This window comes from Engystomops pustulosus, chromosome 7, assembly GCF_040894005.1.
Source record: "Engystomops pustulosus chromosome 7, aEngPut4.maternal, whole genome shotgun sequence".
Classification (NCBI taxonomy): Eukaryota; Metazoa; Chordata; class Amphibia; order Anura; family Leptodactylidae; genus Engystomops; species Engystomops pustulosus.
This window is the reverse complement of record NC_092417.1, coordinates 37,922,067-37,938,695: the sequence shown is the minus strand read 5'-3', so window position 1 is coordinate 37,938,695 and position 16,629 is coordinate 37,922,067. Positions and strand designations below refer to the sequence as shown.

At 44.5% G+C, this 16,629-nt stretch overlaps 1 protein-coding gene across 1 annotated transcript in view; it reads left to right on the top strand.

Annotated features, from left to right (window-relative positions):
* Positions 1 to 6,237: 6,237 nt before the first annotated feature.
* Positions 6,238 to 16,629, top strand: part of SUSD6 (sushi domain containing 6) — a 32,394-nt gene continuing 22,002 nt past the window's right edge. Inside the window, exons 1-2 of the mRNA XM_072115479.1 lie at positions 6,238 to 6,438; positions 15,979 to 16,144. Of these exons, the coding sequence (XP_071971580.1) occupies positions 16,036 to 16,144 (109 nt within the window). The 5' untranslated portion in view covers positions 6,238 to 6,438; positions 15,979 to 16,035. The remainder of the gene's footprint in view (positions 6,439 to 15,978; positions 16,145 to 16,629) is intronic.

Below are 16,629 nucleotides of genomic sequence, written 5' to 3'. Positions count from 1 at the left end.
CTGCTTGGCCTGTTGAAAAACTCTCTGATCAGCATGAAGTCGGAAGCTTTGCGCTCATCACAAGAGACGGGGGAAGAAGATTCCCTTGTTGATAGCCAAAGCACCCTCAGGTCTGTTTCTCAGCGCATATCGGAGGAGGTGGAGGAGGATGAGGAGGAAGAGGAGGAGAATGTTGGCGAGACACAAGAGGGGAGCATTGCTCAGACCTTCACTGTTCAGCGTGTATGGGCAGAAGAAGAGGAGTTGGAGGAGTTGGAGGAGGAGGAAATGGACAGTCAGGCCAGTGAGGGGAGTGAATTCTTACGCGTTGGTACTCTGGCGCATATGGCAGATTTCATGCTAGGCTGCCTATCCCGTGACCCTCGCGTTCAAAGAATTTATTCCAGCACCGATTACTGGGTGTTCACTCTCCTGGACCCACGGTACAAGCAAAATCTTTCCACTCTCATCCCTGCAGAGGAAAGGAGTGTGAGAATGCATGAATACCAGCAGGCCCTGGTGCACAAGCTGAAACAGTATTTCCCTTCTGACAGCGCTAGCGGCAGAGTGCGTAGTTCAGCGGGACAAGTAGCGAGGGAGAGTAGGCGAGCAGGCAGCTTGTCCAGCACTGGCAAGGGTACGCTTTACAAGGCTTTTGCCAGCTTTATGTCACCCCAGCAAGACACTGTCACCTGTCCCCAGTCTCGGCAGAGTAGGGCTGATCTTTACAGAAAGATGGTGAGGGAGTACGTAGCTGACCATACCATCGTCCTAAATGATCACACAGCTCCCTACAACTACTGGGTTTCAAAGCTGGACATGTGGCACGAACTGGCGCTGTACGCCTTGGAGGTTCTTGCCTGCCCTGCCGCTAGCGTCTTGTCCGAGCGGGTTTTCAGTGCAGCTGGTGGCATCATCACCGATAAGCGTACACGCCTGACAGCCTGACGCTTATTAAGATGAATAAAGCCTGGATTTCTCATAATTTCCAATCTCCACCAGGTGAAGGAAGCTCAACCTGAATAATTTATGCACTCCTCCTCCTCCTCATTTTCCTCCTTCTCCTCCTCTTTGTACACTAAAGCAGAGGAAACTGGCTATTTTTTGACAGGGCCCACTGGCTCTAGCTATAGTACTTTATGCATTTAATTTTTCTGGAGGGCCACCTACCCGGTCCTCTGTTTTAAACAATTTTTGGGAGTGCCACATACAGGCACTCAATCTATTCAATTTTTCTGGAGGGCCACCTACCTGCTCCTCTGGTTTGAAAACTTTTTTGGACTGCCACATACAGGCACTCAATCTATTTCATTTTTCTGGAGGGCCACCTACCCGCTCCTCTGGTTTGAAAACTTTTTTGGACTGCCACATACAGGCACTCAATCTATTCCATTTTTCTGGAGGGCCACCTACCTGCTCCTCTGGTTTGAAAACTTTTTTGGACTGCCACATACAGGCACTATCCAAATTAAATTGTCTCCATAGCAGCCTCCACACGTTGTCTCCATTGCTACCTCCAAAAGTCGTCCATATAGCTGCCTCCATACATCGTCCCCTTATCAAACGAGGTGTGTCAGGCACAAATTTGGGTTGTTTTCATGGATTCCACATCAAAGTTGTTAACTTTGTCGCCACCCTGCTGTGTTATCCACAAAATATACTGGCAAACTTTTACCATTTAGGGATATTATTTCAGCGCTTCTTGCGCATCTGTTTAAATTCCCCTCATCCGCCATATCCCAAACTTATAAGAACGCTACTACACTTAACTTGGTGCAGGCTGGGACCGAGTCTGACCCTGGGGCTGGTCATATACTGCCGACGCCGAGGATTGCAGGGCCTACCTCTGTCCAGGTCTCAAAGGCCTACTATACCTCCTCCTCCTCCCACCCCTCCTCCACCTCCTCCTCCTCCGAATTACCATCCGTGGCCATGGCGCCATCAGTCGGTAGCTCTAGGCACAGCAGCAGTGCCGTCGCTAAGCGACAGCAGGCGGTGCTCAAACTGCTGAGCCTAGGCGATAAAAGGCACACCGCCCAAGAGCTATTACAGGGCATTCCACATCAAACTTGTTAACTTTGTCGCCACCCTGCTGTGTAATCGCCAAAATATACTAGCAAACTTTTATCATTTACCGATATTATTTCAGCGCTTCTTGCGCATCTGTTTACATTCCCCTCACCCGCCATATCCCAAACTTATAAGAACGCTACTACACTTGATCTTATACAAAAGGTTCTTAGAAGTGCTGTTTGGGGAGTAGCCTAGAGACAGGGGCTTGGATTGGCGAAAGCTCGCCTGGCATCGGAGCGCCAGCTCCATGCCAAGATCCAACTAACATAGTTTTAACTGCAGCACCTTTAATCTACTACTAGTTCACTGCCTCCATACATGGTCCCCTTATCAAACGAGCTGTGTCAGGCAGAATTTTGGGTTGTTTTCATGGCTTCCATGTTAACTTTGTCGCCACCCTGCTGTGTAATCCACAAAATATACTGGCAAACTTTTATCATGTACCGATATTATTTGAGCGCTTCTTGCTCACCTCCTTTGGTTCCTCTCTGCCACCCATTGGTTTGAAGCCTGAGTCCATTTAGGGTATGTCGCCATGACACTCTCTAGCCTGCTGCCGCTGCCTCTGCATGCCGTCCCCTATAGTGTCAGGGTCAATTATTGCATGTTTTAGATGCTATCGAGCTTCATTCTGTCACTCTGTCATGGCCATGCTGTTGCCCATAATTTTGGCATAATGGTGCGATTAAGCAGCCTCAGAGGCATCCATGCATGCTGCCCCTGCTGTTTCCTGTCCATTTCCGTGGTGTTTCCATCCTTTTCTGAGGTTCCCAGGTGTTTGGCCAAGCTTCCCTGTGCAGAGCCTTGGTCTTCTTGAAAAATGCTCGAGTCTCCCATTGACTTCACTGGGGCTCGTTATTCGAGACCAGCACTCGAGCATCGGGAAAAGTTCGTCTCGAATAACGAGTACCCGAGCATTTTAGTGCTCGCTCATCTCTAAACACCACCTCTGTATAGTACACCACCTCTGTATAGAACACCTCCTCTGTATAGAACACCTCCTCTGTATAGAGCACCACCTCTGTATAGTACATATTCCTGTGGTTACTCTGTATAGAATACCACCTCTGTATAGAACACCTCCTCTGTATAGAACACCACATCTGTATAGTACACCACCTCTGTATAGAGCACCACCTCTGTATAGTACACCACTTCTGTATAGAACACCTCCTCTGTATAGTACACCACCTCTGTATAGTACACCTCCTCTGTATAGAGCACCACCTCTGTATAGTACACCACCTCTGTATAGAACACCTCCTCTGTATAGTACACCACCTCTGTATAGAACACCTCCTCTGTATAGTACACCACCTCTGTATAGTACACCACCTCTGTATAGTAAACCTCCTCTGTATAGTACACCACTTCTGTATAGTACACCCAGGGCCGGCGCTATGGGTAGGCAAAGTGGGCAATTGCCCAGGGCCCCCTGAAAGGGGAGAATCTTTTATTTCAAATAACTCTTGAATTTTGTTTCTAGGTGCTAGGGATCCAGAGATATTCAGGTTTAAAGTGAGAATATCAGGTGGCATTTTTATATATAAAAATCACTCCCGACGGCAGTTTAACAGTTAATTTCTCCGTTTTCTTGACACATAGAAAAACAAATTTAGATTAATATAAAAGAGGAGACTCGCTTCTTTCATAGGAAACAAAATGTGAGGTTCTATGTTTCACAGAGCCAGAGATACAGCCCCCTGAATTGTCCCCCCTCCAGATTCTTAGCCGGCAGCTAGAGGGAGAATTTGCTGCACACAGGAGCTGCTGCACCTCACAGATAATGGAAATATTCACTTTATATGTTACTACATTTTGAGAAGGGATAATATCAACTAAAATTCATGTTTTTAACCCATCTCTATGCAGAACTATCTAAGAACACACTTTCGATCCTCTTCGCCTAATGTCGCTATTATATATTAACACCGCAACTCAGAACATGTCCATAAAGCTAGGGGGGTTCTGTTATTGTGCGGATAATACATTGGTGCACATCTAAACGTGACTTTTATTATCTCATTAGCTTGGGTTATGGGTTATTTATTTGGGTTACCATTGTGTAAGGAGCAATGATAGATCTGTGTGACGCTCAGTGCAATTTTCAGCAAAAATTATTTGGTGTCACCTGTGGATTTAATGTTCCCTTTGCTGCATATTTTGGTGAATATATTGGTGTGGGGTATGTATGCTCTCCTCACATCTTACTGTTTTAGGAAAGTATAATTTCTTTATATAAGTATCTGGATTTGTACATATTTTAGAGGAAATTTTGAATGTTAATTGCCAAATGCATCGCCTGGTTGTCTGCTTTCAAAATTCTATAGGTTTTATGGCGCCTTTACTTTTTATTCTGTTTTTTTGCTATATTTTGCAGGTTGTGACTGTCTTAAAATTTCTAGCTGAAAAGCTGATATCTAGTTATTACAGTTTTAGTGATATTATGTGGATTTATTTATGTGAACATATCAATATGGGAGATTTGTGAATTCAACAAATGTCAATCTATTACATTTAGGAGATGTGAAGGTAAATATTTTCTGTTTGGAGCACATTTTTTGCCATCAAAGCCAAATTTTAGGTATTTTTATAAAATGTTTCAGTTTGAATCAAAATTGCATGAAGGCGCCTATGTCTATAAACTCTTTAATGCAATTTTGAAAATGGGGCAAGTTTCTGCTTTCAGAAATTATGTGGTTTTTTGGGTTTTTCTTTTAATTCTTTTTGCTGTAATTTCAATTTTATTTTTAAATGTCAAAATTGTAAAAATTGCTCTGGTCAATAATGCAACAAAATATCCAGAATTGCCAGGTGGTGAAAGGGGTTAGTACCCCTTGGTTGAATTCCCGAGTGAAGATGCTTATCATCTATCTCCTGTCCATATGTCATCTATCTGTCTAGTTATCATCTCCTATAATCTGACCATTTATATATCTCACTTTTTCTCTATTTATTAATCAATCTTCTATTTCTCTTCATCTTTCATATTCATCTTCTATCATAATAATTATGTTTAATAATTCTTTATATAGCGCACACCGATTACGCAGCGCTGCACAGAGCTTGCCAAATCAGTCCCTGTCCCCAATGGGGCTCACAATCTAATCAATCTACCAGTATGTTTTGGAGTGTAGGAGGAAACCAGAGAACTTGGAGGAAACCCACGCTAACACAGAGAGAACATACAAACTCTTTGCAGATGTTGACCAGCGCTGCAAGGCTGTAGTGCTAACCACTGAGCCACCGTGCTGCCCATCAATCTCCCTATCATCTATCTCCTATAAAATTCTCCCATATTACAGTTTGTTTTACCAAACTAAAGGGAGCCTCTTACTGACTGTGACTGGTCATAAAATAGTTTTATTTTGGGGCCCCACTTTTAGTTTTGCCCAGGGCCCCACTTTGTCTAGAACCGGCCCTGAGTACACCTCCTCTGTATAGTACACCACCTCTGTATAGAGCACCACCTCTGTATAGTACACCACCTCTGTATAGAGCACCACCTCTGTATAGAGCACCACCTCTGTATAGTACACCACCTCTGTATAGAGCACCACCTCTGTATAGTACACCTCCTCTGTATAGTACACCACCTCTGTATAGAGCACCACCTCTGTATAGTACACCTCCTCTGTATAGTACACCACCTCTGTATAGAGCACCACCTCTGTATAGAGCACCACCTCTGTATAGTACACCACCTCTGTATAGTACACCTCCTCTGTATAGTACACCACCTCTGTATAGAGCACCACCTCTGTATAGAGCACCACCTCTGTATAGTACACCACCTCTGTATAGAGCACCACCTCTGTATAGTACACCTCCTCTGTATAGTACACCACCTCTGTATAGAGCACCACCTCTGTATAGTACACCACCTCTGTATAGTACACCACCTCTGTATAGTACACCACCTCTGTATAGAGCGCCACCTCTTTCTAGTGTACCATGGATCACTATTTATTGTGGGAGATGGAGAGAGCTTAACACGAGCAACCACAAATGTCTGCAGTTGTGCACAGCTGTTCTGTAGGATCACGTGACCGCTCTGGATCACGTGCCGACTACGACACCACACCTCCCTTTGTAGCCCCGCCCCTCCCCTGCTCCGGCAGCCCAGTGACGGAGTATACACAAAAGAGAACATGGCCGCCATGCTGTGGTGACACAATAGTCCTCTCTGCTGCTCCCAGCCATGGACGTCAGGAGGAGGAGCGCGCACTAGAGCCCCGCCTCCTCCTCCTCCTCCTCCTCCACCGCTGCGGCCGTCATTTCCGGGAGGAGAACAAGACGGAACAACCGCGGCACAGACCGGAGACTGGCGACACTGTGACTGGGGCCAGCACTGTGACACCGAGGCGCAGGGGCCGGGAGCAGCCGGTGAGTGCCGGACATTGTATCCAGATGTAGTGTCTACTGCAGCACTGCAAGGACTGTGCAACAGTGTCTATACAGGGAGCTGCCTCTATATATAATGTCTATACAGGGAGCTGCCTGTATATATAATGTGTATACAGGGAGCTGCCTCTATATATAGTGTGTATACAGGGAGCTGCCTCTATATATAATGTCTATACAGGGAGCTGCCTCTATATATAATGTCTATACAGGGGGCTGCCTCTATATATAATGTCTATACAGGGGGCTGCCTCTATATATAGTGTGTATACAGGGAGCTGCCTCTATATATAGTGTGTATACAGGGAGCTGCCTCTATATATAATGTCTATACAGGGAGCTGCCTCTATATATAATGTCTATACAGGGGGCTGCCTCTATATATAGTGTGTATACAGGGAGCTGCCTCTATATATAGTGTGTATACAGGGAGCTGCCTCTATATATAATGTGTATACAGGGGACTGCCTCCTATATATAGTGTGTATACAGGGAGCTGCCTCCTATATATAGTGTGTATACAGAGAGCTGCCTCCTATATATAGTGTGTATACAGAGAGCTGCCTCCTATATATAGTGTGTATACAGGGAGCTGCCTCCTATATATAGTGTGTATACAGGGAGCTGCCTCCTATATATAGTGTGTATACAGGGAGCTGCCTCCTATATATAGTGTGTATACAGGGAGCTGCCTCCTATATATATTGTGCGTATACAGGGAGCTGCCTCCTATATATATTGTGCGTATACAGGGAGCTGCCTCCTATATATATTGTGCGTATACAGGGAGCTGCCTCCTATATATAGTGTGTATACAGGGAGCTGCCTCCTATATATAGTGTGTATACAGGGAGCTGCCTCCTATATATAGTGTGTATACAGGGAGCTGCCTCCTATATATATTGTGCGTATACAGGGAGCTGCCTCCTATATATATTGTGCGTATACAGGGAGCTGCCTCCTATATATATTGTGCGTATACAGGGAGCTGCCTCCTATATATATTGTGCGTATACAGGGAGCTGCCTCCTATATATATTGTGCGTATACAGGGAGCTGCCTCCTATATATATTGTGCGTATACAGGGGGCCGCCTCTGTATGTACGGTGCGGGCGCAGGGGGGCGCCTCTGTATGTACGGTGCGGGCGCAGGGGGGCGCCTCTGTATGTACGGTGCGGGCGCAGGGGGGCGCCTCTGTATGTACGGTGCGGGCGCAGGGGGGCGCCTCTGTATGTACGGTGCGGGCGCAGGGGGGCGCCTCTGTATGTACGGTGCGGGCGCAGGGGGCCGCCTCTGTATGTACGGTGCGGGCGCAGGGGGCCGCCTCTGTATGTACGGTGCGGGCGCAGGGGGCCGCCTCTGTATGTACGGTGCGGGCGCAGGGGGCCGCCTCTGTATGTACGGTGCGGGCGCAGGGGGCCGCCTCTGTATGTACGGTGCGGGCGCAGGGGGCCCCCTCTGTATGTACGGTGCGGGCGCAGGGGGCCGCCTCTGTATGTAGTATTTCTCTTTAGGCTATGTGTAGTATACCTGGACTACAGATGTCTCTTGTCCCCCTTATGCCCTGTATACCATACCTATAGGCTCTTAGTATTCTTGTATTATCTCTGCTGTCGGGTCTTATTTACTGTGGTGTCTGTATACGTTCCTCTGTAGGCTCTTATTACAGATGGTATCAGTATACCGTTTGCTGTAGGCTCGTGTTACATACGTGTCCATTGACTTGGTCCTGTAAGGCACTTTTTGTCTGTACGATCTATATACAAAATGTGATCCTGTCCTTATCTATATGTTGTGTCTATATTTACAGTAAGAGGCTACACTGCCAGTCATACAGACAGCAATGGTCATAACTGCTTAAATAATTTACACACCGGTTATATAGTGGGTTGTGGTCTACATTTTGCTGCTGATACTTTTAGAAATTGTGGACAACATGGCACATTTTTTAGGAAAATAAAGGAAAACAGGCACAGCACATTACAGACAGTGGAGCCAGTTAGGCCCTGACGTTATCTGTCATGTGAGGAGTCCACTGTCCTATAAGGGAACAAGGAGCTTTACATGAGTACCTATAGGGGAGAGTAATGAGACCTGTACTGACTACATTGGTATAGTATACAGAAGTAATGAGAACCTGTAGTGCTGCGTATCCATAAGAGCCTATAATGCAATAGTGACATACAAGATGAAGTTCATACTTTTATTCTCTACACCAGTTTTGGTGAACCTGTGGCACGTGGGTCAGTAGGGGCACTCGGAGCCTTTTCTGTGGACATGTGCAGCGTCGTTCCAACACAGACGTAAGGCCTCCAGAGTCCCTGAGCAGGAGAAAAATGGGGGTGCAAAGTGGGCTAGGTCATCATCTGCATCGGGTTGTGCAGTTCTTGCAGACAGGACAGTTTCCCAGCACTTCTTATGAAGTCCCTTCTTCATGTCGTCTGTGCTGGACTTCAGTCACTGAGTGCTGAATCGGCCAGTAGTTCCGCACAACTCATCAGGGGATGGCACATTGGGGCACATTTACTCACCCGTCCGATGGAGCTCATCGAAAGTCCATTGTCAAATGATAATGCACTGTGCTGCGATTCACTACGATATCCTGCATGTGTGGCTTCCCCGCTCAGGTCCGACAGAGTTCCCCTTCTTCTTCCTGGTGCATGTAAGTGCATTGTCTTGCTACACAATTTGAAAGTTAACCCTTCGCACTCAGTCGGATCGTCTGACAGCACGCCGCCCGATTTGTGTGGCATGGAAGTCAGCGCAGCTGCGCCAAAAACCGATCATGTGAGACACAATCCAAGTGCAGACACTTGTTAAATACCTGTCAAAGCTGCGCAAACACGAAAAAGACGAACAGTCTGACAAAAGCACGATCCGCGACCCTTAGTGAATGAGTCCTATTGTGTTCAACAAATAGGACTTCCTAACTATATTGTCCCACTGTCTGCATCTGTCTGTATTTTATGTTACTGGAGCCTCCTGTACTGTAGCCGGTTTGCCATCCTGTTTTTTTTTTTTTTTGTATACCCTGCTATACCCTCTCCCATGGCAGCGGGCCATGCTCTGCCCATGGGGCACAGTGTAATGCCGGTGCTTGGCAGTCTGCGTCGGTGCTGTATTCTTTCCACTGTGTGACTTGTACTCTCTGGCATGTACGGTGATGGGTATGTCACTTACTGAAGCAGAGCGCGCTTTATTTCCTCCGTTGACATCAACTACATTACGCATTTATGTTCAGTGAGCGACTGATCCATCTGTTATCTTATGGTAAAAAAAATTACGTGTGTATTCATCAACTAAAACTGCATTGATGGCAAACCCCTGCTGTATTTATAGGTTCCTGGTTGTATTAGAGGGGAAGACCTTTCTATGGCAGAGACTTCTGCTTGGATGTCCCTGCCATCTACATCACGGTGGAGATTATAAAATATTGCAAGTTCCCCTGGAGCCATGTTTGTCCTATAAAGGGGTGGTTGTGATAACTACTTATGGGACGTGGATTAAGTCTATACTGAAATCTAGAAGGAAATCCACTGTGAATGCAGAGACAGTAGATCCTACACAAGTGGCAGTAATGCAGCAAGTTTTATCAGAATTTAGTGTCAATTAAAGTAACTTTCAAATACATAAAATATTAACTTTTTTAGGTTTCCGCATGGAGATTGACTGGTGAGTGGAGCTCGAGCCACGTGTAGCACTGGACCTTGTGGTCTTATGGTTGCAATAACCAGAGCAGTCGCATGTATACAAGATATTTAAAAATTTGCCCAAAGTTCCAGTCTTTTTCCAATTTTTTTAAATATATTTTTATAGAAACAAAATGACAAATTTAAAGGGGATTATCTTGTTGCCAAAACTAAGTGTTGTAAAGCACCTCCAGAGATGAAAGCTACATGTCCTGGGGTTATCAGTGAGTATCCTGATTAAGAGACTCTCCCTCTGTATGGGTGGGCTACAAAGCCTCCTTTTTTTTATTGACTCTCACCTTTTGGCAGTAGTAAAATAATCAGGGGCAATAAAGCGACTAGAAGGCAGCGGTTTATGGTTCTCCTTGCGCTGCCCTCTGGTATTGAAGCCCTTGTCATATCTCTGCATTGATCTCCTGTGTTAACAGGTAATCTGCTCCCGCCATGTTGTATGTTATGTGCCGGGATCAAGGTGGTAACTGCAAAAAACGAAACTGCTTCCACCTTGAAGAACAAGGATAACATTATCTGCCTGGCTTTTCTAGGAGGTCGCTAATGGCAGGCTTACAATAAAGCTCAGCGTTTAAAGGGAACCGTGCAAGTAGAGATTCCTTAATGTCATTTTAGCAGCCGTCCCTTTTAACCGTGAGAACATCCTCAAAATAGAATCTCGTAAAACAACTTCTCAATACTTTTGTAACCAAACACAAGACTTGACTTCCTTGTTTCACTTCGGAGGGCAGGAAGCTCTGGGGGAAAAAGTGACTTTATATAGGATAAGGGAGTTTTTGTGTGAGATAAGGGGGCGCTTGTAAACATAATGCAGGAAGCAGGATGGGGTGAAAACTTGAATTAGTGGAGGCAACAATGGGCAACTTGAAGAGGAGGATGTTACAGAGACAGAAAGTGATTTTTTTTATCTGTCAGTCAACCTTATTAAAGAGCATTAGGGACGGACGCTTTCAGGTATAGGATAGTCCTCTCTGAGTAGTTGACTCAATGTTGTGTGAACTTATCCTTGGCAAATCAATTAAATCCATCCACATATGGATTCCTATAGACCTATAAAAATGTGTTTTGTTTACAGACACTTGACGCATATGAAATGTTATACTGTAGTCGTAGTCAGGACTGTTCTTGACCCTCATCAGTTAATAGATGGCTGTATGGACAGTACTAGGCACAACTTAGAAGTGACACAGAATTATATAGAGAACATTATTAGGCATATAATAGCCAAAACACAGACGGGTGTCTTTAATTTGGCTGGTCACTAGTTGGAGATGTATGTATACTTTTCTTCCCATGAAGCATTGCATGAGCAATAAGTCTCCATACACCAGTGTCTCTTCTGTTGAATTGAATTTATCTCATCCACATATACCCTCCACCTCTATGAAGAAATGTTGGTTGGTCATAAAATCCTTGGCTATAGTTGACACCATGTGATGTCGGCAGTGTCTCGTTGCTGTCTGCATTCGGCAGCTGGAGGATGACGCCCACCACTTGATCGTATACCAAGAGTCTCTGCTGTAACAAAGAGGAAGAGGGTTTTGGAAGTAAGAGTTCTCCTTAAGGAGACTTTGACCATTATAGCCTCCTTGTAGGCGTGTAGAGACTGATGGCCATTGATGCTCCACCAGGGATTCTGGGAAAATATGCAAAAAAGTTTTATTTATGTACTTTGTGAGACAGTTCCCATCAAGCATGACTTTCAGGAAGCCTAAAGACATGATGCAGGCTTAAAACCAAACCAGTATATCTATTTCAGAATGAACAGATTCCCAAATGTAGACAGCGCTGTTTGGATGTGTTTGCATCTCATCAGTACAGTGTAGGGAACTGGTTTGTTTGAGTGAGAGGCTTTTGACAAGGGTCAGGAAATAAAGAGTTCTCCTTACATACCAAGGTGTAGGAAGAGCTGACCTGTAGACCAGGCTTCTAGCTGACCACTCTTGAAGGTGTACAGTCCACGAGTGACCTGTTCATTAACTTGTATATCAGCGCTCACTGATCTATGTATTTCCCATTACTTCCAACTCATTCTGCAGCCCTATATAGATGATCATGATTCATATCGTCCCCTATCCCCAATCTCGTTGCCGTACTCTAGTCACACTTTTATTATAATTGCTGCTTGTTTCTCGGCCCATCAGAATGCAATTGTTATTAAATGTATAACTTGCTATACAATGTATCGGGCAGCACCACGTCAGCCATCCATGAGTACAATGACGTCACATCGTCCTGAAGGTATTAGAGTGCAGCTGTGGGGTTACGTTGGGTAACATTTGACAATGCTGAGACTGTTAGTACTCCAGCGGGTGTCGTGCAAATGAGAATCTCGAAAACGCAACATCTTTACAGCAAGGAGAAACCTTTATGTGAATATTCTTTGTCGCTTCACAGCATTCGTTGCCATTCGTCATAATACTTGGCATTTGATGGGACGCATTGATGGGATAAACGCTGCGTTACAGTGACTCATTCCTCCTGGATCTTGAGTTCTGTCTGAATTTGGTTCCCAGATATTTCGAGCTTTGTATTTACTTTCTGCTTTCCTGTCCTATTTTTACATAGAAGCAAACTCCCTAAAAGGAAGAAGCGTTTCTGTAAGGCAGACCTCCAGCTAGTTATTGGAGAGGGATGAAGACATGGCTTCTGTGGGAAGTGTCTGCGCTCTCGGAAGCTCCTGTTTGTGTGTATATATATTATATCCTATGGAATGCCTTGGATGAAGGATCAGCTGGTAGTTCCATTAACCCTTACAGATAACTACCATAGATGCAGCTGTTTCCAATAATAATTCATTGCATATGGAGACAATGGTTCACATTTCCCTCAGAATGCCATTATTTATCTAGTCTCTGATAGCAACAAACTCAAAATGTATGCTACTCCTGTGTCTCTGAAAATAAGACACTTATACTAGTGGGATCCTTGGGGGGAAAAAAAATATCAACATTTATTCAAATATAATCGTGTCACCAGAAACATCATCCCAGCGACCCAACACTGAATACCTTTGTGAATTTCTGTAAATCTTAAATGGCTATTACTTCTGTAGCATAGGTTCTGGTGTCATTTTGAAGAGTAAAATCTCCCCTTTAGTATTGCATAAGGTTTGTGTTTCTAGGAGCTTTATGCCAAAACACTCTTCTTGTGTGATATTGAAGGAGGGATTCTCATCTTTAAAATGAAACCACTTCTGTTTTCTAGGTGCCACAGTTTAGACACTATAGCCCTTTGTAACCACGTGTATTTCTGCTCTACGCTGAAAAATGCTAGGGCCTATTTTTGGAGATAATTTATATCTAGCTCATCCTGCAGGTAAGTGATCTTGCTGATGAAGAAAGTCTGCAGTATAATAAGGATTTATGGGACATTAGAGGATAAGCAGGATTAGTAGTCATTGGTCATTATTTGTTACTCACGGTAGGAGACGGCTCTGAAATTGTTGGATCAAAAGATTTAAAGGGGTTTTCTTGTGTTTACAAACGCTCGGCATGAACAGGAAATTGGATGTAAACAAAAATTATACCCCCCCCCCCTTCCATCTAGTGGTCTCCCTGTATGGGAGTCACTGGTCTCAGTGGTTATGTGCCAGAATTACTGCTGAGGCCAGTGAATAAGTGTCGTTGTCACGTTGCAAATACAAGTAATCTGCAGGAAGTAAATGAATGATGGATTTGGAGTGGGGATGATTGAATTTCATTCCATTTCCTGCACAGAGTAGTTGATAGAAACCCTTAAAAAACCTGTTTAATGGGTGGAGATCATATTGATCACATTTACCCTACCTGCATGTGAACATGTGCATATACCAGGTAGCAAATAATATCGCCGTGCTCCATGTGTCACGAAAACATGACCACATCTCACAGAGCAAATATGACCACAGTGGTTACTAGAGAACAATGGAGAACGAAAAAATCCACCCTTCACTTCTATGTCTCTGCCTCTGCCCCCGGCTTGTACTCTGATATGTCAGAGACCTCCAGTGACATTCATTGCTGCCTCGTATTACTTGGCTCTTAGCTTAAGGCGCTTGTATCGCATAGAACAGGTAGTTCTCATATTTATAATGAATCGCATGTTAAAACTTGGTCTGGAAGCTGATTTCCAGGATCTCTACCTTGAGGAGGGGGGGGGGGGGGGCTGCTTCATGCATACAGCTTGTCCGGCAGGTTTAGAGAATATCCCAGAAGACACAAGAAGCCGGTTGGACCACTCCAGAAAGTACCGTAGTTATAAAGGGGAGCGAAAATGTGATACTGTGACATGCACGTTAGGTTTGCATTTTATAGATTTTTTTTATTTTTTTGTTTTTGTGTTGGTATTGTGATGTTGGTGGATACTGTACCAAAAGGAGACACCCAGCTTGAATGCAGCTGGACTTGCCAATCTACTTTGACTATAGGTATCCGGTTATCTCTGCTGCCCCTGCTTAAGTCTATTTGGCGCTATTTGTGGGCAGGTCAATCGCTGGCCTCAGCACAAGCCGCACATCAATGCGAACTACTGTGTGGGAAATACTGTACACATAATATCTGGTTGGTAAATGTAGTAAAATGGACTTTGCCCACATCTTAGTTCAACAATAATTAATAGAAGACAGACCAAACAATTAGCAACCGCGTGCTAGTCTTTTAGTCATCGAAAATCAATGGCTCTACTGAGATGAGAAACCTAGACATAGTCTGACTTCAGTGTTTAATCCACTGCTGTATAATGTCCACCAGGTTGCTGCTGAGTGGAAAAGTTTCGGGAGCTTGATATCCTGTTGGGCTTTATTCACATCATGTTTTTTGCGATGCATTGTAAGGACACGTCGGGATGATTCTGGTCGTGTCCAAACAACAGATTTATCTCTGTGTGCTTTTACACTGGGATATGTCGCCTTGGTGGCTCCTCCTTCCAACTGGATTCGGGGGGATAGTGAACATCGGCAGCAGCCCGTGATTCGCTGCCAATGTTTAGGGTGTCTCCAGATCCTTATATGGTCCGTAGCATCACTGGGGAACCTCCCTGAGTGGGGGATGTAGCACTGCTGTATCCACCTCCCCATAGACTTTGATAGCCCGAGTGTACTCAGAAAGGATCGAGCTGCGTTTTTCCATTGTGTGTCCAGGCGAAGGCAAAAACAGTGCTTCCGTCTGGCAGTATATGTCGGTCTAAATGTATACGCTGAGCATGTACAAAAAAATGATCAAATAATTGATCTGTATGTGCAACTGTGGACTAAAATACGGCCTATAACGTATCCATTGTTCAAGATCAGTGATGAAATGTATCTATAAATAATTGTATCTATATATATAAACTGTGTGCAGAGGACATGCCCTGTTAATAACGACAATCCGTATGGATGAGTAACATGCGTATCCTCCTCTCCAACTAAGGTGCATGAGATCATCTCCGCTGGGCGCTAAGTGACTTGTCTTCCCTGCTTTTAATGAGGTTATTCACAAAGACTTCCCTTTTTAAAAGCAGCATTTTGGATTCCCTGACCCCAGGGAGCGCTTGTGTCTGACTATATACGTTACTATAGTCTAGCTCTGTGGATGTGCAGCGGCTCGTGCTATAGAGATGATACAATGCGCCCACGTTGCCATCCTGTGCAGGCAGCCTGACTTACAGCACAGCGATGAGAGGACGTCTGGAAGACGCTGCTGCTGCATAGCTAAGGGTCATTGCACACAGTAATGTCTCGGTGACACTGGCTTTTACACACAATGCAAATGAAGCAACGCTGGACTTCTGCTTTTATGTTTTTTTTTTTTTCCAACGTGCATTGAGAATTTTTTTTTTCTCCTTTTTGTCTTTCTTCAGACCAGTCGCTGGTTGTCTCACCTCTCCCCTGGCTTATAACTATCCTGAGGCTGTAAAATGTGGTCCAAAATCCCTGGGAGTTACCAGTGGTGTGAAGTGTGGTCCTCTAGAAGAAGTGGATTACTGGTACTGCTGCTCTCCTGCCTGCCATATAGCTTCAGTTCAGGTAAGAACATCCTCAGATCATTGACAGGATTGATGGCAGAACTTTGTCCTTTATGGCAAAGATTACTATTTTATGACCATGTACATGATAATTCCTGTCATGCTTATGTCATTAACCACCCCTTCAGGTGTTTCACTAATGCATTTTTATCTACGTTATCGCATTAGCTTTACTTAAGTATTCATTGAAAGGGAGTCAAGCAGTTGTTATGATCATGCACGTAGTGTTAGGCATTGTAAAAATAGGTTTTTATCATTGTGCCTTTTTTTTTTTTTTTTTTTTTTTTGCAGCAGGACTGTAAAAATTGTATTTTTATTCCAGGATTGTACCTGGACTTGGAGAATTGCACTTAAACCTCTCCACAGACCCTTGCTCTTGTTTGAGTAGAACAGCACCCAGAGCAGGGGAGATCTGTGTAACCATACCATGTTTGTTGTTAGTTTTGTTGAAGTGCGAAAAATGCATTTATGTTCCAGGAAAGTAGC